Source organism: Balearica regulorum, chromosome 1 (genome assembly GCF_011004875.1).
Source record: "Balearica regulorum gibbericeps isolate bBalReg1 chromosome 1, bBalReg1.pri, whole genome shotgun sequence".
Taxonomy (NCBI): Eukaryota; Metazoa; Chordata; class Aves; order Gruiformes; family Gruidae; genus Balearica; species Balearica regulorum.
Window position 1 is genome coordinate 101,698,680 of NC_046184.1, and position 23,688 is coordinate 101,722,367.

At 48.1% G+C, this 23,688-nt stretch overlaps 1 protein-coding gene across 2 annotated transcripts in view; it reads left to right on the forward strand.

Annotated features, from left to right (window-relative positions):
* Nucleotides 1-23,688, forward strand: part of IGSF3 (immunoglobulin superfamily member 3) — a 100,855-nt gene that overhangs the window by 12,640 nt on the left and 64,527 nt on the right. For both annotated transcript variants that reach the window (XM_075768904.1, XM_075768914.1), the window contains exon 2: nt 16,076-16,453. In XM_075768904.1, coding sequence (XP_075625019.1) covers nt 16,076-16,453 — 378 coding nt within the window. The remainder of the gene's footprint in view (nt 1-16,075; nt 16,454-23,688) is intronic.

The window sequence follows — 23,688 nt, forward strand, 5'->3', positions numbered from 1 at the left end:
CGGCAGCAGTGTTCTGTGACATGCTTGACCCCTGTGTCCCTGCAGCTGTGCCTGCTTTGGACAGACCCTCGCAGCGAGGCTGCCATCTCGCACGCGCAAAGATGGGCCTTGAAGAGGCTCCCACCCTGCAGGGTGGCACTTGCTGCAGCACAGCCACCAGCATGTGGCACAGGACCCTGGCTGCCGGCTCCAGACATTAGGCACCCAGATCACCCTTTTAGCTTGGGCACAGCAGAGCAGACGTCTGACTTCATTATGCCATCATGGCTGCAAAATGCAGGCTGCAAAACTTACTTCAGTGCTGCTGCCTCTGGCTGTAATTCACCCCCACGGGCCCCAGAGACATATGGGGAAGGCATCCCTCAGCCCAGGGCAGGGTCTGAGGAGGGGGTTGTTGCTGGCATGGGATGTGTTCATGGCCACCCTGCCATGGCTGTGGCCCCCTTCCCACTTAGATGTGGGTGGTGGTGGCATGCTGTGCCATGTTCCCTCCTGGGCCCAGCCCCTTGCCTCAGAAAGGGTGGGAGCTGCGTAAGGGCCACCAGTGCCCCTTGCCCTCATGGTGATACTCTCTCCCAAGTGGAAAAAACTCAGTGCCTTCCTCCTCGTGGCCTGGTCTGAGATAGAAATCTGGGGCAAGTGCGCCATGGTCCATTTGCTCCTGCTGCCCCCTTGGGTCATCCTCCCTCCTCACAGGGAGACCCAGGGGATGCCACGGTGGCAGGAGGCCCTGGCAGGAACGGGGCCTGGCAGGGAGGAGGTGGCTGCGGTGGGCTTGGGGGCACCTCTACAGCCGAGGGTGGCTGCAGCTTTGGGCACCAGGGGTGGTTTTTGCATGCTTTGGGACGCTTACCAAGAGCAGCCATGCACCAGTGGTGCCCTGGCCTTGCACAGGGCACACCTGCTTGTACAGGCATTTAATTTTGCCTCAGTTTCTGGAGGTAGTATTTCATAGCTGCTGCAGGCAGGCACTCACGAAGCTGTGCTAGTGGGTGCTTAAATGCAACCAGTGTCAACCCTCATCACTTGCAGTCTGCTGCAGTAAACTGAGGAGGGAGGGTGGCATCAGCAGCTCCTTTGGGCTTGCTCTTCCCAGCTTCCTGGCCCTGTCTCCCTCTCCCTCCATCCCTTCTCTCCATCTTTGTGCTGGTCTCCTCCAGCTCTGTCAGTCCCCAACAGGTCTGGAGCGTGTGTGGTGTTTTGGTGCAGTTGCCGTATCTGTTCAACTTGCATCAGTCAGTTGCTGTTAAGGCGTATAATCAGTGCAAAATCTCTGGGGTGCAGCTATTTACAGAAAAAAACCAACACACTTCCAGACTTGCATCAAACAAGAGTTTTATTCTCATTAATTGAATTCCTCTAGAGTCTGATAACTTGGGCATGTTGAAATCAGATAAATAAAAAGCCTCCCTCCCTGGTAGCTATGTAAGCCTTTCCTTAACTCCTCAATCAGAGGGGACTAGGCTCTGCTAAGTAAGTAGCTGAAGATCAAAACTTCTACATACATCTACTGATTAGGGAGTGTAGGCAGGAGGACACTCCGTTTGGTGTATCGGCAGAGGAAGGGTTTGCCTCTTCCCCACCCCCCTTATTCTCAGTTGATGGGGAAAGATTTTTTGTTTAGCGACAAGTGCTGGTTAGTCACCCTCAGACATGTATTCTGTGTCTAGAAACAGGGACTCTGCTTTCTTCCAGACCTTCAGATAAACCTGCAGCCCTACAAGGGGGCAAGTCTGCTCTTGCTGAAGTCGGGGTGTATTGGCTTTGGAGTATCTCTCAGCCATGCTGTCCCATCTCGTCACGTGGGTGCCGAGGCACGTTGCTCTGGGAGGCAGGAGGGCATTTGGACTTGTGCCCAAGGTGTAGTGTTGCTGAGCTGGTGCTGTAACCCTGAAAAAATCCAACTTGCAGCTTTTTCCAGACTCCATACATCAAGTGAGACTTAAGGGCATGTCCCTTTCTCCGTCGCATCTCTCGTGTAGTTCTTGTTGTGGTGCTGGAGGATGTGGCCCCTCTTGTTCAGCAAGTGCTGTTGGTTAAGCCAGGGTCCTTCCTCCCTGTGCCTAGATCATCCATACCGTAATGAGTTACCTGGCTTGCCAATCAGGCTTTTGCTTGTCTTGGTTTTCAGCCAAGACCTTCTGGGTCTTTGTGCTTTCCCCCTCCCCTGCCACCCCTGTTGCTACCTTTCTACTTGCACCCTGGACTTAGATTTCCTCCCACCTCTCTTCTCTTGTCAGTATTTGTGTCCCATAGCTGTTTACACTACCGACGCAGTGGCATCTGCCCCCACCCCCCAGGACACTTTTTCCGCCCTCTCTCCCATCTCCCGGCCCCACCATCTGCTGCCTCTGCTCCTGCTGTCGTGCAGTGGCACGCTGCTGGCTTGAGTCCCCTGACCGCGCTGACCTCCCCATCTCAGAGAGCATGCAGTTCTTTCCCTTTTGCCTTGTTCTCATAAAGGCTTTAACTTCTGCTTTACTGAATGTTGCTAATGATACTTTCCCCTTAACCTGTATAGCCGCTGTATAGCACCTTTAGATTTGCTCCTCAAACCTTAGTGACTTTACAAAAAGGAATGACATACACATAAGGGCCTGCCTTTACCTGCTGGTTTGCCCTGTACTCCTCTCCTCCTCCATGCTTTTCACAAAGGTAGATCCTTTAACCCTTTTGCTTGCCTTAAGGGTCCCATTTTCCCTTGTCTGTCACTTGCTTTGCTACTCGTAGCCTCTCTCCCTCGACGCAAAGCTGCTTTATCCCCTCCTCCTTCAGCAGCTGCTCTGTCCTCCACAAGCCCCATGGGATGCTCTGTCTGGAGCTTTTGCCTCCCAGCTCTCTGCCAGTTTAGTCTGTCTCCATGATTTACTTTGCAAGGGTTTTCTTAATAGCCCCCTCTGCTCTAATCTCAGTCGTGATCCAGCATTCCCTTCCTTGACTTAGCAATTTGCCCTTGCGATAGCCAGTTTTGGTTTCTTTCTGGAACAGTTTCCTCTTGAGTTCTGTTGTCTTTGCCTTTTCCTGCCCCTCTGTCAGAGCTTTTCTTACGTCCTCATGAGTATACCCTGCCCAGCTTCAGCATCTGGTTTTTTGTGACTATAAGGGGCCTATTCTGTGACACTGTCTACCTCCTCCTACAGTCCCTGCCTCTTGGTAATTTTATTCACTAATAAAAAAACTGGACTCACCTCTCTCTGCCAATGTTACAAGTTCGTACTTCTGTTCAAATTAAAATCTTGACCTCTGTCTCTGGCACGTACGTATATGTATGTGCATGCACCTGAGTCTTTCTGCTTAAGAAGTGTAAGCTGCAGCACTTCCTATCCGTCTCTGCCTCTGAAATTTGTTCAGCTTTTTTTGTTGTCTGCTTATTCCCCTGAACTCTCAGATTAGTTCCTCCTCTTCTGCCCTGCCAAATGCAAGATGCTTGTCTTCCCTTTTAAAAGCCCTTCTTAGCCTTGTTCTACCTTAGCTTTTCTATCGCTTCTTCCCTCTGTGTGGTTTTTGATTCCCAGTCCCTGCCTCTCGTTGAATTTCCTCAGGCTGGGTTCTCAGAGAAAGACGGCTTATCTGATTGTGCTGCCTTATCTGACGCCCCTTCCCAGGTAACCAGGCAGCCCTTTGGCCAATTTCACGCAAATTGGATGGGAGTAGAGAGCTTGCAGATAAACGAGTTCCTGCAAGTCTTGTGAAGAGCAGGTAGCCAAGTCGGGTGGCAGGGGACTGAAGGAGACCTTTTTCTTCAAGGGCTCTAGCAGTGCCTCCAAATGACTGTGCCAGCTGTAGGAAAAGCTCCAGCTGAAGCTTGCAGTCAAATCATTAGTCTTGGAGACAGCCTCCCTCCTGATGGCAGAGGAAGCTAGGCTTCATTAAGTCCCTTGCTCTTAGGGCTTTGTGCTAAAAATGGTGGCTTGGAGTCCTTTTATTTTCTTCCGTGTGCTTGGGAGTAGCCTGCAGCGAGTGCCTGCAGCACTGCTTCACCTGATGCTGTGCCACAAGGCCTGTTAGAGACCCGCCATCCGGGTCTCCCAGCGGAGAGAGACCGTGGCGCTTCCTCACACGCTGCCTTGCTCTCTCCTGCTCCCCGGCCTCTCTCAACTCATCTTCTACCCCCGATATGAAAGTGCTGTTTCACAGCATGGCTGAGCTGGTAGCATATCCCAGCTGCTGATGGAGAGGGTTGTTTGCCCTTGTCCCTGAACCCCAAAGAAAAAAGTGTTCTTAATGTCTTAGTGGAAACAACTCATTCCTTGGATAATTCTTCTGTCAACTCACTACGGGGATCAGGCATGAGGAGAGGAGGGTGTATGTTGCTAGGAATAAAGCGAGTGAGAAAGCAAGATTGCTTTTTTCTCCTATGTAGCTGGTACCTACATCAGCTTAACTGCATTGTGAACCACGTTTCTAAACTGAATTTCCTGGGATGTTTCTGCCACTGTTTTCTCTGTAGGGGAGCTGGCACAGTGAGGCTGGTAGGTTGGTGGAGAGCTGAGGTAAAGAAGAGCCTATGGCAGTGGCAAATGGAGTCCTGTTGGAGTGTCCTTCCATGGTTGAGGTTGGAAAGGACCTCTGGAGGCCATCTGGTCCAAGCCCTCTGCTTAAGCAGGGCTACCTAGAGTAGGTTTGTCAGGATCATGTCCAGATGGCTTTTGAATATCTCCAGGGATGGAGGCTCTACAACTTCTCTGGGCAGTCTGTGCCAGTGCTCAGTCACTCCTCCCAGTTTTTGTTTTTTTGTTTGTTTGGTAGTGTTTTTTTTAAAGTCTTTTCTTGTGCTTTTCAGCTGGTCAATCCCCCTTTGTGCATGGGGTCATTCCTTCCCAGGGAGGAGAATCGCATCTGATTGTCCTTCTTACTCATTGGTAGTAGTATTGTGTTATGAGTGTGCATAGAGGGAATGATTGTACGTTTCTCCCTCCCAGACTGGAAGCAATAGCTTCCTTTCCAAATACGAGAAGGCACCTGTCCTCGCATTTGAAATGGTAGCCTTGGTAATTTGGTGACAACTGCTGATCGTCTCTATAGCATGTCTAATAAATTACAGTGTAAGGAGACAAAGAATTCTGACATCTTAATTAGCAGTAAGAGGCAGCAGGTAGCTGAAGAATCTCCCCAGATCTGTGTCTCTCTTTCAGGGATGGTGTCTAACTGAGTCACAGAGGTTTTGAGAGGTAGCATCGTGCTGGTCCTTAGTGAACAGAGGAGAAACCAGAAGAATTTTGAGGGAAAATGGCAACTGTCTGCAGTTGTACGGCCATGCTTTGTATTCTTGTGATCCTTTATGGTGGGGTGGGAAAATTGTTTTAGAGAAATGCATGCTTTTAGCCAATACACTTGACTTTGGGGATAACTTAATTTGCTGTTTACCTGAAAGCTCTTTCTGCTGAAGATGATGTACAAGATGGCAGCTTTGCCTTGCAAATTGGATATTCTCACATGCTAATGGCCATGGCTGAGGGACACAAATGTTTCTGCAGCATGCCAGAAGGAAGCAGGAGAGATTGCTTGTGGCTGCATTCATTTCTAGATATTACAATTCATAACTCTTTGTGGTGCCACTTCTACAGAGCTGTGTGCTCAAAAGGAGATGGGGAGCAGGTGCAGAGCCCATGCCTGAGGATACAGCTGGAGTGCTGGAGGAACAGCGTGCTTTGGGAGAAGGAAGGGAGGGTGTGCAGCAGCACAGTTTGTCATCAGGTCTTCAAACCTGTCCGTATCTATCAGAAAACAAACGATTTGGGATTGAGCAATTCATAAATGGCTAATTGAGGGAGCTGATTTGAAGTTTGGAAAGGAGATGCTCTGACCCTAGCCCAGAAGAACAAGCATGCTAGAAAAGGTTGTAGAGAAAGTCAGGGTGCTGAACTCCTCAATGTGATCCTTAGCAAAGTAAGGGAAACTTTAGAATCACTAAGAGCAAGGGGAGGGGAAGGAAGCCAAATAGGCAACTTCCAGGAGTGTGGAAAGATGGGCCAAAACACTGGAGTTTCTCTTTGGAGGTAAAGGGAGGCACTTGTGTGTGCTCCCTCCCTCAATTTGTTTCAAATGAAGAGAGCAAGAAGCTTTGCTTTTCTTCAGGAAAAGCAAATTTGAGGGAAGATAAGGAACCAAGCCCTCCGTGGATCAGAAGTATTCTGAGAGATTTCTTTATGAAAGAGAGGGAATTCCTTTAATAAAAGATTGGGTGGTAAATGCTATCTTCTTTTGGCAAGGATAATGTGAAGGTGAGGTTTGGGACTCCACACTCTTCTCTCCTAGGAGAAGAGTATTTTAAGCATCTGGGATGTTATGAGGTGAATTACAGCAACAATAGGAACATTCAGTTGCTCAGTATTGGGAGGGATTGCAGAGCATGCAGGAAAATGAAAAAAGAAGTGACATTAAAACATTATTGACTGTGAAACAAAATGAAGTTTCTTATTGTCTGAGAGTGAGTGATTGTGCAGGGAATAACATTTGACAATTCTAAGAGTGACCCTGGTTGTTGAACATACAGGACCTGAAGACTAAAGAACGATAATAAAAAGAAATACAGAGGCTGCAGGGCATAATGAACTATGTCAGAAATTTCCTGCCTAGCTTTGTTGCTCGAACAATTTCATTTCCCCCCCTCCTCTTGATAGGTTGGGAACACATACCAGCCAAGAGTTCAGCAATCTGAAATGTGTGTTGACGCTTCATAGCTTTAGTACTAGCACGACAATGCTGAATCTTTTAGAGGTCTGGGAGCAGTACTAGGGAGACGTCAGGGTAAATGGTGTGTCCTTACATGTATTTTAAGAGCTAAAAGAACAGAAGAAAAAACACACATAGGAATCTTAGGAGACTTCACTTTTTGTGCAGGTCTACACTAAATCTTTCAGTGGAGTACCTGTGGTTACAGCTTCAAAGCTCAGGCTGGGAAGGCAGTAATGAAGCCATCACTGCTTTTCATTGGAAAATATAAAAGTAGGCATTGCCTTGGGCATTCCAGCAGGCCACTGTAAATGCTGCTGTGTATTGTAGTGCTTAACCAGACCTGGAACCAGCAGTAGTGATATAAGTCACTAGGACACATATTCAGTGGGCTGTAGGAAAGAAGAAACTCTTGAGGATAAGGCACAAGGAGCAGTGCAAGTTAGAAATAGTGCGTGGGCAAACCAACACTTCTTGCCTGCGTATTCCCAATATAAGTATAATCTGCCAGGGAGCTTCTGCTTGCGTATTTTTCCCATAATGATGAGGATAATGATGGTATGGTATAGGAAGAACATGCTAATCTGAGAGATGGAGAAGGGCTGGGAAGGTTCTGTCCTGACCTTGGAGGGAGAGAAGTAGTTGATTATATAGATTCATGGGACAGGCTCTACCTTAAGAATAGAAAAGAGCTTATAGTGCTACTGGAGCTCTCTGCCTTTCTGTAGGGTGAGTCAAAACTCGTATCCCCTTTGGGGAATAGAAGGATTGCGGATTATAAGGGGGGGGTGTCTTTTTTTTTTTTTTTTTTCCCTTTCAGCATCTCAGTCAAACTGTAATAAGCAATAGGTGTGTTGCACAAAGATATTTGAGTCTCCAACAGTTGTTTACCATTACGAATCTGAACCAGCAGGACAGTCAGCTCAGTCTTTCTCTTGTACATCAGCACATGTTGTTATTCACCTTTTACATCAGGTACACCTTGATCCACCAGCTTCAAAGCCCAAAGTGAAACACTTCAAAGTGAGGTAAGGAGGGTGAGCATCACAAGCTGCCAAGCTCAGGGACCGCTGTGCAGACCGGCTGCCTTGCCACCCTCCGTCCTTTTGTTCCTATGGGGTATTGCTCTTTTCTCTGTCTACAGGCGCGGCTGGCTGGCTAGCTTCTGGACGCTTGGCTCTGTGACTTTTCAAAGTAAAGCTATACTAAATTAAAGAGTAGTTTGAAACTTTAGTGCAGCCGAGTTACTTTAAATCTACTTTCTGATGGGATGATTGAGAATGATAGAACTGTAAGAGCTGGGAGATCTTGTGTCACGCATCCCCCAGGGCAGGTTCATCTCCACCTATGGTATGTATTCCTGAAGAAGGTATATGTCTGTCAGAGGGAGCTGTAGTGTGGGATACCACAGTCTCACAAAGCAGTCTCTCTGGTGCCTCACTTTTCTTGCTTCTGGGAAGTTAAAAGTATACCTAGCCTCAGAGATTCCAATGTGAATCTCTGCTGTTCAAGTCCTAGCCTATTGTTTCTTGTCTTCTCAGTGTCCAACATAGATAACGAATTATTCATTCCTCCTTCCAGCATTTTTAGAAGTTTAAAGGTTGTAATAATAGAGGTGATCTGTGGCTCAAGAATGTGCCATTCTAAGGCGCTGTTAAAAGTAGCATATTTTAACATGCCTAACTGTAGACACAGAGAAGGAGCAGTTAGAGGAATGTGGTATCCATATAGTATGAGGTTTGCTTATAAAAAAGAAAAAAAAAATCACGAGGGCAGATCATATTTAACACTGTGCAGCTGTAGAATACCAATGCTGTACTGGGGAAAGTAAGGAAGTCATCTGTCAATATAAGGACCAGATCTGAGAAGAACCAAAGGATGAAAAATAGCTCTGATCTTGGCGAGGGGGTTGGATGTCTGACTGAATGCATAATTATAGCAGAGGTACAAGACCTCTTTTGCAGTCAGAACTTGGGAAGCTAGTCACAGGCCAGAACAATCTATGGTGATTAAAAGAAATGTCACCTCTTTCATATTTATTGAAAACCTTTTTCTTAAAAGACAGTAAACATCTGCTGTGGAAGTGAGCAGCCGTGGGACGAAGCAGCTAGCAGAGATGAGTGAAAGCAGTTGTGTTGGAAGAACAAAGAGCTTCATTGGCGGCTCCTGTCTCGTTTGGCCATGCTTTGATATTTCCCCACTGATTGTGGTATTTCCATACCAATTATTGTATAAATTGTTCCTGGCTGACCTCTCTACTTAGCCATCCTTAGTTGGCTCAGCAGTGGGAGGAATTTGAATGAGAAATGAATAGCTTTTTTAGTCAGTTCAGGAAGGACAGTCCGTATGCTGGGAGTGGTGGGATGGTGGCAGGAGTGAAGGAAGAGGATAGGGGACCAGGCACCCTTGGTAGCACGATTTAAACATCAAAGCAAAAGGGTGGAGGATGGGGACAGAGCTGTTCTGCAGGTGGCTCCAACCAGCCTTTCAGTACAGTGAACTCTCTTGGCATGACAAAAAAATACATCAAGCAAAATACTGTATTTTCCCAGAATGAGGCTTTACAGTAATAAGGGGGGATACCACATGTTTTCTTCTGATAGCATTGTTTTTTTTTCCATCTGGCAGCAGGTTGTAGTGTACAGAGATTGTCCCTGCTGTGACTCATTTATGCAAAAATTAAGCTCAAACCTAATTTTTACTTGTGCGCATTAACAGGAGACTTCACAGAATAGCCGGTGCATGTTGCTAGAAGATTGTCTCTGTTTTGGTGTTGCCTGTTGGGGCAGGGTCTCCCACAGACATGTTAGCCTTCAGCTGATGAAAAATAAGACAGCCGCTTAGGGAAGTGTTCTCAGTGGCTGGACGATGGTGAGCTTGGAAGAGCATTCTTGAAACGAAACACTGCTTTGTGGATATCAGTCCCTGCTTTTTCTCTGGACTCCACAGCAGGGCTAAGTAAGGGGCTGGTCTTGGCGAGAGCTGTCTGCGTCCTCCCCGGAGGACAGAAGGGATAGAGGATGGGCCATCCCCTGGGAAGCATCGTGCCTATGGGAGACTGAAAAATTAATCTGAATTAAGACAGAATATGAGCTTGGAGGGTGTTAACTGTCCATGAGCAACTCGCTGGAAGCAAAGGCTTGTGCAGGGCACAGTGCTCCTGCTTTGGGATAGAGGAATGGAAGCACTGAGGAGAAGCAAGTTGCAGGGGAGCCCCGCTTGCTGAGCTACAATTAACCATGTGTGCCCTGTTACTTTGTGAAGGTGGGTAATGCACAAACTGCTGCAGCTCAAAGGCTGCTGCTGCTGCCTGCCCTGCTGTTCCCTGTGGCCTGCTGCCCGGAGCTGCAGGCTGTGGCATCGGTTCAGGGTGCTGCATTCCCTGTTGGTGGCGGGCTATGAGTGTATGGGAGGCAGGGGCAAGCAACGAATTGACAATGCTGCTAATAAAGTAACAGTGCCCTTGGACTGGATGAAAACGCTCTTTCCTTGTTTTGGGCACTGCTCCTTTCCTCGCCCCGTGGTTGGACCAGGGTGCCGGCATGCCTGCCACCTCCTGTGGCGTTGAGCTGGGGCTGAAGATGCCAAGCGCAGCCGGAGGAAAGAGTCTGCTGGCACTCGCCTCGCCTCAAACTGCCCCATGCCATGCGTTGAAGAGCAAGGACCAGCCGGGTGGCAAGCCTGGGCTCCTGTGCCGCTCTCGCCTGAGCGAGCCCCAGACCTGTGGGAAGGCAGCAGTTGCCACAGCCTCTGATGCACTTGGTGCTTGCACCTGTTCTTGGGTTGTGCGTGCCCAGAGCATCTCTTAATCTAGGAAGTAGGCGCTTTAGCATAACTGGTCTTTAGCACTTGTGTCTGAATTGTCTTCATTGCTGGGGACTTTCTGCCAGGTCCTGTGGTCTGCTGCAGATGCTAATTTGTCATAGCCAAATAGAATTTATGCACGCTCTCCTTCCCCTCACCGCACACGGGCACAGGCTCCCACTTCAGCTCTGAGGGTGGTTTGGGGGAACCAGTTCAGCTGGCCATGTTCAGAGCCGAGATAGCCACGCTTCTAGAGAAAAAGCTGAAATGGTGCCTTTTTTAGCTTCTGTTGTAGTATAGCCAATGCATAGCCTGCAGACCAGATGTGACCCATATGGCTGAAGAGTATAGCCCGCAATGACACAGGTTGTGAAGGGGCATGAAGACAGCTGTACCAGTTCAGACTAAGGGTCCTCCACCTTGCTGAGTATCACGTCTCAAAAAGCTGTAGGTAGTCAGCTATGCAATTGTAGCTTGGTTTGAGAGCCTCCCAAACCTGATGTGATCTACCTATTTAGTAGTACTCTCTCAAGTCCTCATCCTACCCACATTTCAGCCCACCTAAACTTTCCATATCTACAGCAGCCCTCGGCAAGGATGTCCATAGGTCTGCTATGTGCAGCTGCAAGATCTGCCTTCCTTGTTATAAAACTGGATCTGACCAGTTTCGGCTGACAGCCCTTGGTTTTTAAACTGGAAGAGATGGTAAATGGTCAATTCTTGACCATCTTCTTCACGGCATGCATGCTTGTATAGACCTTTACTAGATCCTCTTAAAGCCGCCTTTTTTCTAGGCCAGAGTCCTTGCCTGCTCTGTTATTTCTTACGTAGAAGCCATTCCCTAGTATTTATTGTTGTTGCTCTTCTCTGACACCTTTTGAGGAGCACTTATAAATTGAATAGCAACAACAAAAAAACCCAAACGTGCAATGTGAATTTGTGCAAGGGATGGGGAGAGGAGGAAGAGGGATAGGGATCTCTTTGGAAATGTTTTCTGTCTAATAATTGTAGTCAAAGGCACAATGTAATTTTTAAAGGAAATTTAGGATTAGCATTATCAGTTATTGACAAATGTTGCTTTAGAGCTTCTAAGGGAAGGACAACTGCTGTAAAGCTGCAGGGGTAGAAACATCCCCTCAAGCTACATAATCCATTTGGTGTTCAGTACTGTCCACTTCTAGAAGATATAGAAAATATAAGGACTTTTTTTTACTTGCTCTCTAATGATTAGAGGCCCATGATAATACTCCTAGGAGCTCAAGTTTCTCTTTTCAATTAAAGGTCTACTGGCAGTGATTATTGATATCTAAGATACCTTGATGTAACTTGCTGTGGTGGCTTTGGGTGTGGTGCAAGCATAACCCACACTCCCAGAGATGAGGAGAGTCTTTGTGCAAGAGGTTCCTGGTCATTCTGTCCCTAATTTTTATTTATTTTATTTTATTTATTCTGTTGGTTCTGTCAATGCTATGGCAGAGTTTCTGTGTGCACAGCCATCCTTTCTTTCATTACACTCACCTGTCGCTTGTGATACGCCTTGAATCAATGTTCTCGGATACAATTTTGCACGCTTGTTCTTCTGAAAGGGACCTGAAGGTCCACCTCCTTCCCAAAGAATAAGTGTTTGGCACTTTCTGAAATAAGACATCTTCAAAGTATTTCAAAGCAGGCACCTGAAATGACTGGTTGTGCCTGGAAAATCTGAGCTCTGCGTGTGTCCCTGTGGAACGGTCAGATCTTGCCCTAGTCAGCTGATGTTGCTCTGAGGGTGGAGATTTTGCAAAGACAAAGCTTATTCGGAAGCTGAGCTACAGCACTTCTGCGTGAGATGCCTGGCTGGCAGGGATGCTTGATGCTCCTTTCTTACCTGTAGATTGAACAGAGAGGGATTGAAGTCCTGGCTGTGATGATACAACAAGGAAGATGTGAATGGCCGGGCCACTCTGGCATTGCATTTCTCCCTTGCCTTTCAGAGCTGCTTCGCATGACGTTGGCCGTGGCCCTGGAGCCTGCTGGGCAGGCTGGCGTAGGGGAGGTGCAGGCACCGGGCATTGCTGGTGCCTGGGTCCCATGCAGTCCCCTTGCTGCGTGACCTTGAGTCTAATTGCCTGGCTGCACCATCCCTTCTTGCTGCTGCCTCTTCCTCTTTCCCCCACACACCTCCCATCTCCCAAATGGGGCCTGGGAGATGGGTAAGCCAGCGGAAGTGTTGAGAGCTGCCTGGCTGTTGTTTGGCTTGCTCTTAACTCAAAAGGCCAGCAACAATAGCCCTCATCTGTAGGGGATAAGGATCAGGGAATGCTTCCTCCTTATCACAGAGGATTTGCTGCCTTTTGGAAAAAAACAGATGCACAAACCTATAATTTCTTATTAATTTTAAAGTAGCTCTTGGCTCGCTACCTCCTCCATATCAGCCCTTGCATTGTCAGTAAATTATATTGGATTTGCAATTAAAAGCCAGCTGTGCCAGTGAAGTACCAGCCAAATGCCACGGTAACTGTCTCCTGGGCGTCCTAGGGGAGGTGTGGAGCACACAACTCCTCCTCCAGTGAGCTCTTCTCTCACTTCAAGAGGGAAAGATAAGAGTTTAAAATGGGATCTCAGGCACGTTATTTTTGTTAATCAGAATGCTTGCTCGCTAAGAAATGCAGTTCTTTTCTTGATACTGCATGTTCGTGGATACAGCAATTCCCAGAGCTTGAAAACTGCCAAACACCCTTCGCTGTGCACAAAGTTAACTGTTTGAGGAGAAAATGTGTAGTGGTAGATGTCTGTCTCTGATTGTTTTTCTCCTTCCTTTTCTCAGTTTAAAATGATTCATTGGAGAAGTATTTTTGCTTCTGCTGTGTGGGGTTGTTTTGGGGTTTTTTTAAGTGTTGAAAAGCATTCGTGCCCATCTGGCCAGGCAGGGGGAAGAGCACTGTGGACGTGCTGCTCCCTGCCTCTCTGGAGATCCACCCCGTTCTACCAACTGCTGAGCCTTTGTGTCTCACCTCTGGGAGGCTGAACTGCAACGTGCTGCAAGTTATAGCAAAACCCCTGCTGTGTTGTCTTCCTTCCATGCTGGAGCTGGGCAGGGCTTTTTCTGCACCGGCTTCTTCTGTCCCTCAGCTGCTTGGGCTCTTGCAGCCAGAAGGGGAAGCAAGGAGCTCTTCAGCTCAGACCTGTCTCGCTTTTGGCTGGATCAGGAAGGTGCAGCAGTCCAGCGCAAGAGGAGATAGGAGAGGAGGAATGTAGAAAGTGGATCTCTCCCAAATCTGGAGCATGACTCCAGGTTGTAGGGTTACAGGCAAGGTCCCAGAAACCACTGGCAAGGGAAGAAGGAAGCCCACATTAGTGCTGGCCATGAGGGTGGTGGATTTTTGACATCTACCAAAAGACTTCGTGCATCAGGGTGCAGAGATTTGCATTGTGAGTCCCCAAGGTTGTGATATTGCCCGCGAGCTTTGGAAGGGCCTATATGTGTCTCTGATAAAATAATGTTTTTCAACTGGATAGTTGGAAAGCTCCTCATAGAATTCCTCTGTAAAAAACAAAACAAAACAAACAACCAGCACTGCATTAAAAGTCTACAAAACAAGGTTGTACGCTTAGCTGAGAAATACCTGAATGAGTGTTCTGTGTGCAACTTTTAATTCTTACTGCTTTGTGTTTGCCTCGTGGCGCAATTTTAATTGTCGTTGCATGCAGGGTGTCTGTATGCTGTAGCAAGGCTACATGTGCATAAAAAAATTCTATTATGAGCTGTCTTTAGGTGTGCAATAAAGATCTTACCCTTCCTGCTGCTTTAAAAACAGTTCACTTCAAAGGCTGTAGTATTAGTTTTGTCCTTTGGCCTTTACAGGGTGAGAGAAGAGGCTGTCTACACCTTAGATGTGTTAGTTGTCTCTAGCGGTATCTTTCCCCAGGATGAAGAGATTGGTACAGCAAACAGTGGGGGAGTGTTTGCCTCTGTTGTTCCTCTCCCTGTTCATTTCGAACGTGCTAGCTTTCCCCATCCTCCCCTTAAATCACATTATTTCATAAAGAGTAGAAAGAAACATAATTTGGAGCAGCAGCGAGCTGAGCCCAAGTTAATAGTTTGAATTGCACTCCATCTGTTCAGCTGTGTGGCCCGATGGATGTGCTGAACCTATTTTTCACAATTTGTTTTAAGCTGGTAAGAACCATCTCTTCTGGCTCTGGTCCAGGCTGGCTGTGGAGAAAAACTTCGTATCTGGACATCCATGTCCAGAGGGCCGGATTGAGTCAGTAATCCCCAGATGCCAGGCTACCTCTTCCACCTGCAAGCTGCCAGTTTTTGAAAGGTTAAATTCTTCTACGGACTTGAACGTTGTTGTTGAAAATTGAGGGGGGGACACCCCAATGTGCACGCACACACAGAGGATGAAATTTGCAAATGTGATTATGCAGGACCCCCTTTAAATCATCTTATTGCTGTTTTATGATGGCAAGCAAGCAGTCGCAGAAGTCAGGGTGATTGGCCTCGCCATGTGCGCATGCTGCTGGTAACTCAATAACCGATGAACACCCACCGTGGTCTCCAGACCTCGAGTCTTTGATGTAGCAACAAACAAGATAGATTGCTGTAATTTATCTGGCCCCTGGAGGGCTGTGCTGGTAATGTGCCATGAGCCCAAGGGCCAGCCATCCATAATCTGTGTAAAAATACAGCAGATCGCCGTCGCCGTGCTGCGGGATTGTCTTTGTTCTGTGCCGCGAGAGTTTGCGTGTGTACAATGCACAGTGCTGGGTCTCGATTTCCAGCAGCCAGGGGCGGTAAGTCTTAGTGTTATATGCCCGCTCCCTCCATTAACTTTAATTGTTTTTGTTATGTGCTAAATATACTCCTTTCAAATAGACTTGGAAAGGCAGTGCTGGAAACGTGGTACTTCTCTGTATGCTTTTACAGGCATAACAGAGGGACTGGAGAAGGGTTTGGGGGGAAAAGCAATGGGATTTGGTACCTGCCAAAGCCTGCGGCGAGTTTGCTGATGGAGGACGAGTGCTTGTGCTGTTGCTTTTGGGTGGCCTGGAAACCCAAGGAGAGGGAGTGTAGCCTGCTGGCTTGCACATGGGTGTCTCTCCTGGTGGAAGGCGGTCTCGGTTGGGCTGGGCCAGGAAAGCAGGGAGTCGCTGCTGAACTGGGGAGCCCCACCAGTGGCACCGGGGTGCTGCAGAGCGGCCACGTGCCACCTAGTGCCCTCCAGCCCTGGGATCACAGGGTGATGGGGCTGGAAAATCAGAGTAGTGCTGAAAACAAAGCCCTGTCAGCTTGAGTTTCTGGTTTGTTGCCGTGTGGGGCAGTACCTTTTTGTGCCTGGATTCTTATCGCTACCAAAGAAGGGTTTTATGTTATCTCAACGCTGCTTTTTTCATGGGACATTTAAAAAAAACCCTTCCTTTAAGTCGGCAAGAAAGCCGCAATGTGGCGGGGCAGGGGTGCTGTGCCAGAGCCCAATGTGCCAGCTTTAAAATGGGATGTGAGGGCTTGCCTTGCCGAGCACAGCCACTGAAGGGGTAGGATGGGTACATCTGGGGGGAGGCACGGCGGCTGCCTGCCGAGAAGTAACGCTGGACTCCTCTTCTCCTGCAGGCATGGCCTTGGCCCAGCGGCAAGTGGCGGTGCAGGAAGGGCCCCTCTACCGCACGGAGGGGTCCCACATCACGCTGTGGTGCAAGGTGAGCGGCTACCAGGGCCCGGCGGAGCAGAACTTCCAGTGGTCCATCTACCTGCCTTCGGCCCCTGAGCGGGAGGTGCAGATCGTCAGCACCATCGACCCCTCCTTCCCCTACGCCATCTACACCCAGCGCGTGCACAGCCGGGGGATCTACGTGGAGCGGGTGCAGGGGGACGCTGTCCTGCTGCACATCACTGAGCTGCAGGACCGGGACGCCGGGGAGTACGAGTGCCACACACCCAACACCGACGAGAGGTACTTTGGGAGTTACAGCGCCAAGATGAACCTTGTGGGTAAGCTGTCCTGCTGATGTTGTGGCTGGGGCAACGGGGCATCTTCCAGCCCGTGTGCGGCAGAAACCTATGAGCCGCCCATGTGCGATGTAATCCACATAAGCTGTCAGAAAAAACACCAGTGAGGGAGAACAGGAGCAGAGAGCAGGCGGCATGGTGGTGTGAATTGCAGGAAACCATGGTATAGAGATGTAGGAGATAGTAAGATTTCTTTAGTAATAAGGCCCTTGTAAAGAAGAGACACCAGGCAGCATCACTAGGGAGAGGAATGTGTGAAGCCGTGGCTGAAAGCAAGAGGGATGTGGAACTGATTTACACAGAGAGAGATGGGTAGGGAGGCTACTCCAGATGGCACGAGCTACAGAGGAAAGAGCTGTGTGCCAAAGGTGGTGAAATAGTGGAGCAGGGAAGAGAGGAGCGATAACGAGCAGCACGTAGAGGGAATTGGAGGGATGGTCATCTTCAGGCTTTTAATAGAGGGCAGTGCTGAATGCATCCTGAAACCAGCACACCAAATTGAGCTGTCTTTAGATGAATGTGAGGGGGTTGGTTTGGGGTTTTTTTTTTGTCTGTGTTAGAAAAATCGAAACCAGGTTCTTTAAAATCTGGAGTACTTCCACAGCACCTCTCTGACTAGTTGATTTGACCTTTTCAAGCTTCAGCTTGTTTTCTGTATCTCAAAATGGGCTTGGATTTGAAGTCTCTAACTCGGCTAAAAGTGTTCAAATTGCTTCCATCAAACTCTTTGGCTGAAGGAGTCCTAAAAGAGCTCCTCTGCAGCAGACACCCCTCTAGCAAATTTAAGCCCACAGTCAGCAGGCTTGCTTTCCTTAGGAGACATTTGTGAGCCTGCAGGTCTCAGGTTTGGAAATCACTTTGGCATTTTCCAGACGTGCTAGCTGGTCAGGGTATTGCTGGTTCAGGCTGTGTTGACACAGGAAACATGTTGTGAAAGGAGCCGAGGTGTGAATTTGAATCACAATAGCCGTCCTTTGGATTGTGCTCCTTGCCTTCTGCCTGCGTGCACCTTGGCTCCTTCCATTTGGAAGTGCCAGCCCAGCTGCTCTCTCAGGTGAAGACCCACAGCATGGGTACAGGCACGCACTTAGTTTAGGTGCCTGCTTTCCAATCTGATGTTTACAAGCAGTCAGAAGGTAAACTCCTGAATACTCTTTTTTTTTTTTTTGGTAGTTCCGTGATTTGCTTCAGGTGTCCAGGTTTGCGGTTTTCCCTTTAGTTTAAACAAGTCTGAGTCAGCGCTGCCACTGTAAAGTCACCTCAGGGAGTGAAACCCATAGAAAACCAACACCTGGTTAAAAAAAAAAAAAAAGTACTTGGGGCAGGGTGGGATTGTGGCAGTCAGGGTTTGCAACTGGATTCCTCTGCCAGGGAGCTGCACCTCGTGGAAACCAGCCCCTGAGCTGGTGTTGTTCCTTACAGGAGCGCTGTTAGAGCAAGTGAGAGTACCTGCGTTAGCTGCTGGCATGGCGTGCGGTGCGGGACGGGGATGCGGGTGAGTGCAGCCAGAGTGTCTGATGGCTGGGCAGTGGGAAGCTCCCCCGCTGCTCTGCCTAGGGGCTGGGGAGCCAGTGCCCTCCTGGTTTTAACTGTAGCTCTGCAGCTGCTTCAGTGGCCAGCCCCGGCCTTGCTGTGTTGGTATGCTTTTGCTCTGTCCTACTCTTGCCACAGGTACAAAGCATGTCAGATTTGGGACTCTGCAGACACCCATGAATAGTACTTTGAGGACATTGGCTTCAGGGCTTATGTGTGTCGGGGATGCTCAAGAAAATTGACCTAAAGTTAACTTTTAGTGGATTAGTTAAATCGCATTATGCCCCTTCATGGATGCTCATGCTCAGAATATGTGGCCCTGCTTTGGTTAAGCTTAATTCATTTCCGAAAATTCAGTTCAAAAGTGAGTTAGGGTCACTTGTGTTTTGAATGTGTGTATCTGCATAGATATCCTCTGTGGTTTAACCAAGCTCTGAAACTGAATTTTCCAGAGTGCCCTCTGTGATGACCTACAGAGAGCTTCCCCTTTGGCTCCCGTTCATGTGAAGGAGTGCTGACTTCAGCACTGTTGGACCCTGTAGTCCTGCTCAGGAAACAGGCTCCTCTCTGCAGGGCTGGGCAGAGCGTGTGCCCTTTTTTTCCTCTGTCATTTTAGCTCTCAGCTACAGGTTGTGGGTTTTCAGGCCAGCTTTGTTGTTGCAGACAGTATGCAAGAAGAGGTACATGAGAGCTAAATGAGAATTATTGTTCTCATTTTCTCAGAAACAGAACCAAACTTTTTTTTTTTCTTTCATCCAGTTATGAATTTTTAATTGACTCATTAGATTGCGTGGCTCTTTTTTGGCAGCAGCAAAGCCTGGAGGGAGACAGGTTTGTTAGCATCTCTATTCTCTCCGTTTATGTGTGAAATGGATGGGTTTGGAGCACTGTTGATTTTAGACTTGTGCTCTGGGAGCTTGGAGTTGTTGTGCTTTGTGGTTTGAGGTGAGAGCTAAAGGAAGAGTTTCTCCCCTTTTCACCCAGGCGATACAGCCCTGTGATGGGGGAGCTGGGAGTTTTGGAGGAGCTGGATGGGACACTGGTGCAGCAGCACGTGGGGCTGCTGTCTGTACCGAGACATCTCAGCTTGCAGCAGAGCAGCTGGGATGTGTCTTTGCTCCTGCCATCTGAGCAGCATTGAGGGCTATGTATCCAAGGCTCTGTAACTCCTAAAAAATAGTCTTGTCAGCTTCAAAGACATGCTGGTCAGGCTTGAAAGTACACTTCTACCCACCTCGGGAACAGTAAGCATGGATGGTTGTCCCTTTCCCATTTTTGGTATCTCCATTTATGGTTCTTTTTCATTCACTGGGATCTTGGCCAGGATCTAATACCACTCTGTGGACCTGATGTCTCTGATGGCCTGGAGTAAGAAGTGCTCCCCAGGCACTTTGTGGGGACTCTTGTATTCACTGATCTGAATTTAGGCATGCAGCGCAAGCAGTAATCTCACTGAAGCTAGGAATGAGGCCAGTAATGTGGTTCAGGGGCCTTCTGCCATGGGCAAATGTGTGTCAAGGCTTAATGTTTTTCACCAGTCTTCAGTTGCTTCAAAAATAAGTGTGTCTTTTTGTATCTTGCTACCTCTCTTCTCATCTCCTCCTGAGCTACATCAGTGAGAAGGAGGAGTTATACCTGGGCTGCGAGATGTGATAGCAGGAAGATTTTAGGACATCTCAGACTGAGTTGCAGGTGCTGAGGGAGGCAGCAAAAAAATATGGGTGCAGCTGTTGATGTTGTGGAACCATGGCCTTGTGATTGATTTATGAGAAAGAATTAGCCCACATACAAAGTCTGCAACTCCATTGTTTGCCTTCAGAGTTCAGTTCCCTGAGGCTGATGCAAAATTGCTGAGGCAAGTTCATGCTCTTTTACCCAGGGTGGTGGGGGGGGAAGGTTTTTGCATGATCACACAACTGGCCTCCCACTCATCCAACACCAGGCGTGTTGCCTAGAGTAGATTTTGAGGCAGTATCTGCGGTCAGAGGACAGAAAGGAACAAATCTGGATAGCAACCCCCCTTTGTTTAAATTAAGCGTATCCTTTTCTAAATTGACTAAAGAGAGCCTGGATGTTAGACTTGGGTTATGCAGCTAGTGTTGAGTGAAGTGAATTCTTCCGGTAGTGGCCGAAGACTTGGCTGCTTTTGGAAGCTTCCCCTATGGGGCTCCTAAGCGACTGATGGAAATTTTGGCTTCGTGATTAAATTGGGAAGGCACTTGGGCATATTGAAGAGGGGAGTTACAAAACCGGATCAATTAAAAGCAGAATCTGGGGACCATGCACACCTGACTGGCGATTGTGTCAGGGTCCTGGCCTGCTTGTTGCTGGCTGTGAGAAGTACATGGGCTGCTCCTTTGCTTTTTGCAGAAGTTAAGGATGGCAAGGAATTTGCAGGTGAAGGAAAGAAGCATCCCAGTAACATGGCATTACCACTGGCAGGACAGCAGTATTTTCCAGATTGTCATTAGAATTATCCCTTGTCTTAATAACTCTTGAAATATGGGCAGAAGAGGAGGTTTATATGCAATAATTTAGGTGGTGAAACTGCCGGGGTGCTGTGCAAACTGAGATGCTGATTTGTGCTTCTCATCTTATGTTGATGGGTAAATAAACTTGTGTTTTGCTGTGGGGTTGAGGTGAGTATATGGCAGTTATTTCAGAGTGTGTGAGTCACTTCAAATTTGTACTCCACTATATCTCTGCAACGAGTCGTTTGTGTGCCTGTACCCTTACTTAGATAACAGCGAAGAGGCCCAGGTCTAACCTCTTCAGAAGCTTCAGACTTTTATCTTGGTGGTTTTTTATCTGTGCTCCCAAAAACATTGAGCTCTTTTTCAGAGTAAGTGATTTGAGGGAAGAAATCAAGCTTTGAGGTTTTTCTTAAACAGGTAGTGACAGAGTGGGAGAAAGGGTTTCAAAGCCCTTGAGGAGGTGGCAGCTCTTGTACTCTTTATTTTGGGGGAAGCAGCCGAACAGCATCAATCCTAAACAAGTTAAAGCAAAAAAATGAAAGGGGTTGGGATGGGGGAGAGACCACAACCTCCACAGTACCACAGAGGGGGAAGGAGGAATTTCAGTGCAGACTTGAGAAACAAGCAGCATTCAGGCACAGCTGTCTCGGTGGCGGGCAGGAGCTGCTGTGGAGCTGGAAGTGCCTGCAGAGATAGTCACCGATGTCTCCTTCCTGCCAGGCGTAGGTAAAATAGGAGCAGAGAGGATTTGCACTAGCTAGGTGTTATTCAGTGGCTCCCCTGTCTACCCTCTCATCCCAGCCACACTTCTGCTCTTTGCTATTTCTCACTGGTCTCACCCTGCCCGGGTAGGCTGGTGCCTTGATCTCTGCCCTGTTCCCCTGGGTTCTGCCTGGCTGCAGCAGCTCCTGGGGGCTAGGTGTGGGTTTTTTGGCTGACAGCCCCATTGTGGCAAAGTGTTAGCATCATGCCAGGCTTGGGAGTGATGGTGGGCAATGGCGCTGGTGAGATGAGCCAGCTGCCTCTCTGTCTGAGGTCAGTGCTGGCTGCGGCTGTGCTCGGTGGAGTCTCATCTCCAAGTGCTGAGCTGCCTGAGTCACTTGCAGCTCTCTGCAGACCTCTCAGTGCATGGCTACTGTGACCGTGCCTTTAGGATCGTGTCTTATAGGGGTCTTCTGTGCCCTTGAGCTGTGGCATGTAACTGTGTGGCCAGCTGCAAGCCCATGGCTGGGACAGGAAGGATAGCTGAGAGGCTTTGGTGGCACGGGAGGTGGAAAAAAGATTTATGCAGGCCACACTTAGCTCAGGAAGGGAAGGAGCTGAATGTGTCTCAGACGAGCGTTCAAGAGAAGAAAGCAGGTCTTTTTGTTGAACTTGCAATGAAAAAATCTCCAGAATCTCTCTGTGGAGAGCTATAGGGCATATACTAGGCAAAAAAGAAAAAAAAAATGAACTTTTATTAGCCCGCACCAGCTGCTGCTGCTTGTTCCCAGCAGCTTCCCTCCTTCTTCGTCAAGTACTGCCATACGTGATCTGTCTGCACGCAGAGCAGAGGGAGAAAGGCATGTTGCAGGTTTGACATGTTTGGGAGAGCACCGTCTGCTCCTTGGAACCTGGGGGGACTCAGGGCGGGAGCAGTCACTTCTGCTCACATAGGGCGTGTGGACCTCGGTGGACGCTAGTGTATTCCAATCGTCAACTGGGCTGAAGGTGGCTTTGCTTGAGGGAGGTGTCAAAGAGAGAGATGGCAATCTTGCAGACAAGGATCTACTGGTTTTGATAGAAGTCTTTGGGGGCTCTTCTTTCTCTTCTTTTTTGTCATCTTTTTCTCCTGAGAGACAGGGGAAAGTGTTTATCACTGTAGATGAGCAAGCAGATTGTGTCCTGGGGAGGCCAGGCTTTTTGCAGATGAGCAACAACAGGCAAAAATCAAAACAAGTGGTTCATACTGCCCCGAGAGGTTGCACAGGGCTCATCTCTGGAGGATTTCAAGACCCAACAGGATCAAGCTCTGAGCAGCCTGATCTGACCTTATAGCTGACCCTGCTTGACCCTATAGTTGAGCTACGGACCCCTCGAGGTCCCTTCCATCCTGAATTGTCCTAGGATCCCATGATGAACCTCTTGGCTGCTGTGCAGTAGAAACCACTGTTAAGCAGCAGTTTGGAGGGAGGGTGTTTAAGGAAAGGTATAAAATGGTATACAGTGGTGATGTCAGTAATAATGGCATAACACTGGGGATCTCCACCAAGTGAGAACAGCGAGGACCTATTGCACATCCCCAAATTCTTTTTTCTGGCATGTTTTTTGTATTTCATATATTTCTTATTTCTTTAGAGAGGTTGCAGGAGTTTGTCTGTATTGCTCTGCTCTGCTGTATGAAGGTGGAATTTGGAGATCCTGAGCTCAGATGTCCTAATCTCTCTGAGGCCATCTTGGCAGCTTTGCTACCTCTGTGAAGCATATGTATGTTTTATTTGGCCAAGCTGTCAGTTAACCAAAGTGAGTTCTAGGATTGGTTGTGTTGAAATTCCTACTTTGTGAGTTACATTCATCTTTGCCTGTTACGGCTGTGCTTGTTGCAGTAATTAGCTCCCCAGAGGAGTAAAATGTCCTTCACTTTCAAATTCCCCTTTAGCTGATGTTAAAAAATCCACCTAAAAATGAAAAAGAAAAAACCCCAAAACCTTTTTGTAGGTGGTCCTTTGCAGCTAGACACAGGGTATTTTGTTCTGACTGTCCTCCTTTACATGCCTAAATCACTCTAGTAGCCTTGAAAAAAATCTCGACCTATGCTGCTCTGCTTTTCCTTTCTGTTCCTGCTATGGATGGAAAGGGAGTGTTTGTCTGTTAATGGGAGAGGGATGAGGAGGGATAAACGTATTTACCTCTGGCAGTTCCTATGGGCACTGCCTGGGGAATTGCACCAGCAAACCAGAGTACCTGGTTTCTGATGCTGCACAACAGTGGAGGGCTGCAGGCATCGGGTCCTATCGTGCTGCTGACTTGCTGCATGTCACTGGGTACGGCTCGCTCTGTCTCCCTGACTGTTTTCCAGCTGGTAAAATTAGGGATAATAGCATACAAGCCTTTTCACAAAGTCTAAGGTAAATAATTGTGAAGTGCTTTGAGCTCCTCAGATAGCAGGAGTTAGAAACAAAGGCTTATATTTCAGCTCTGCCTTGCAATGATGCTGAATAGGATTCATCT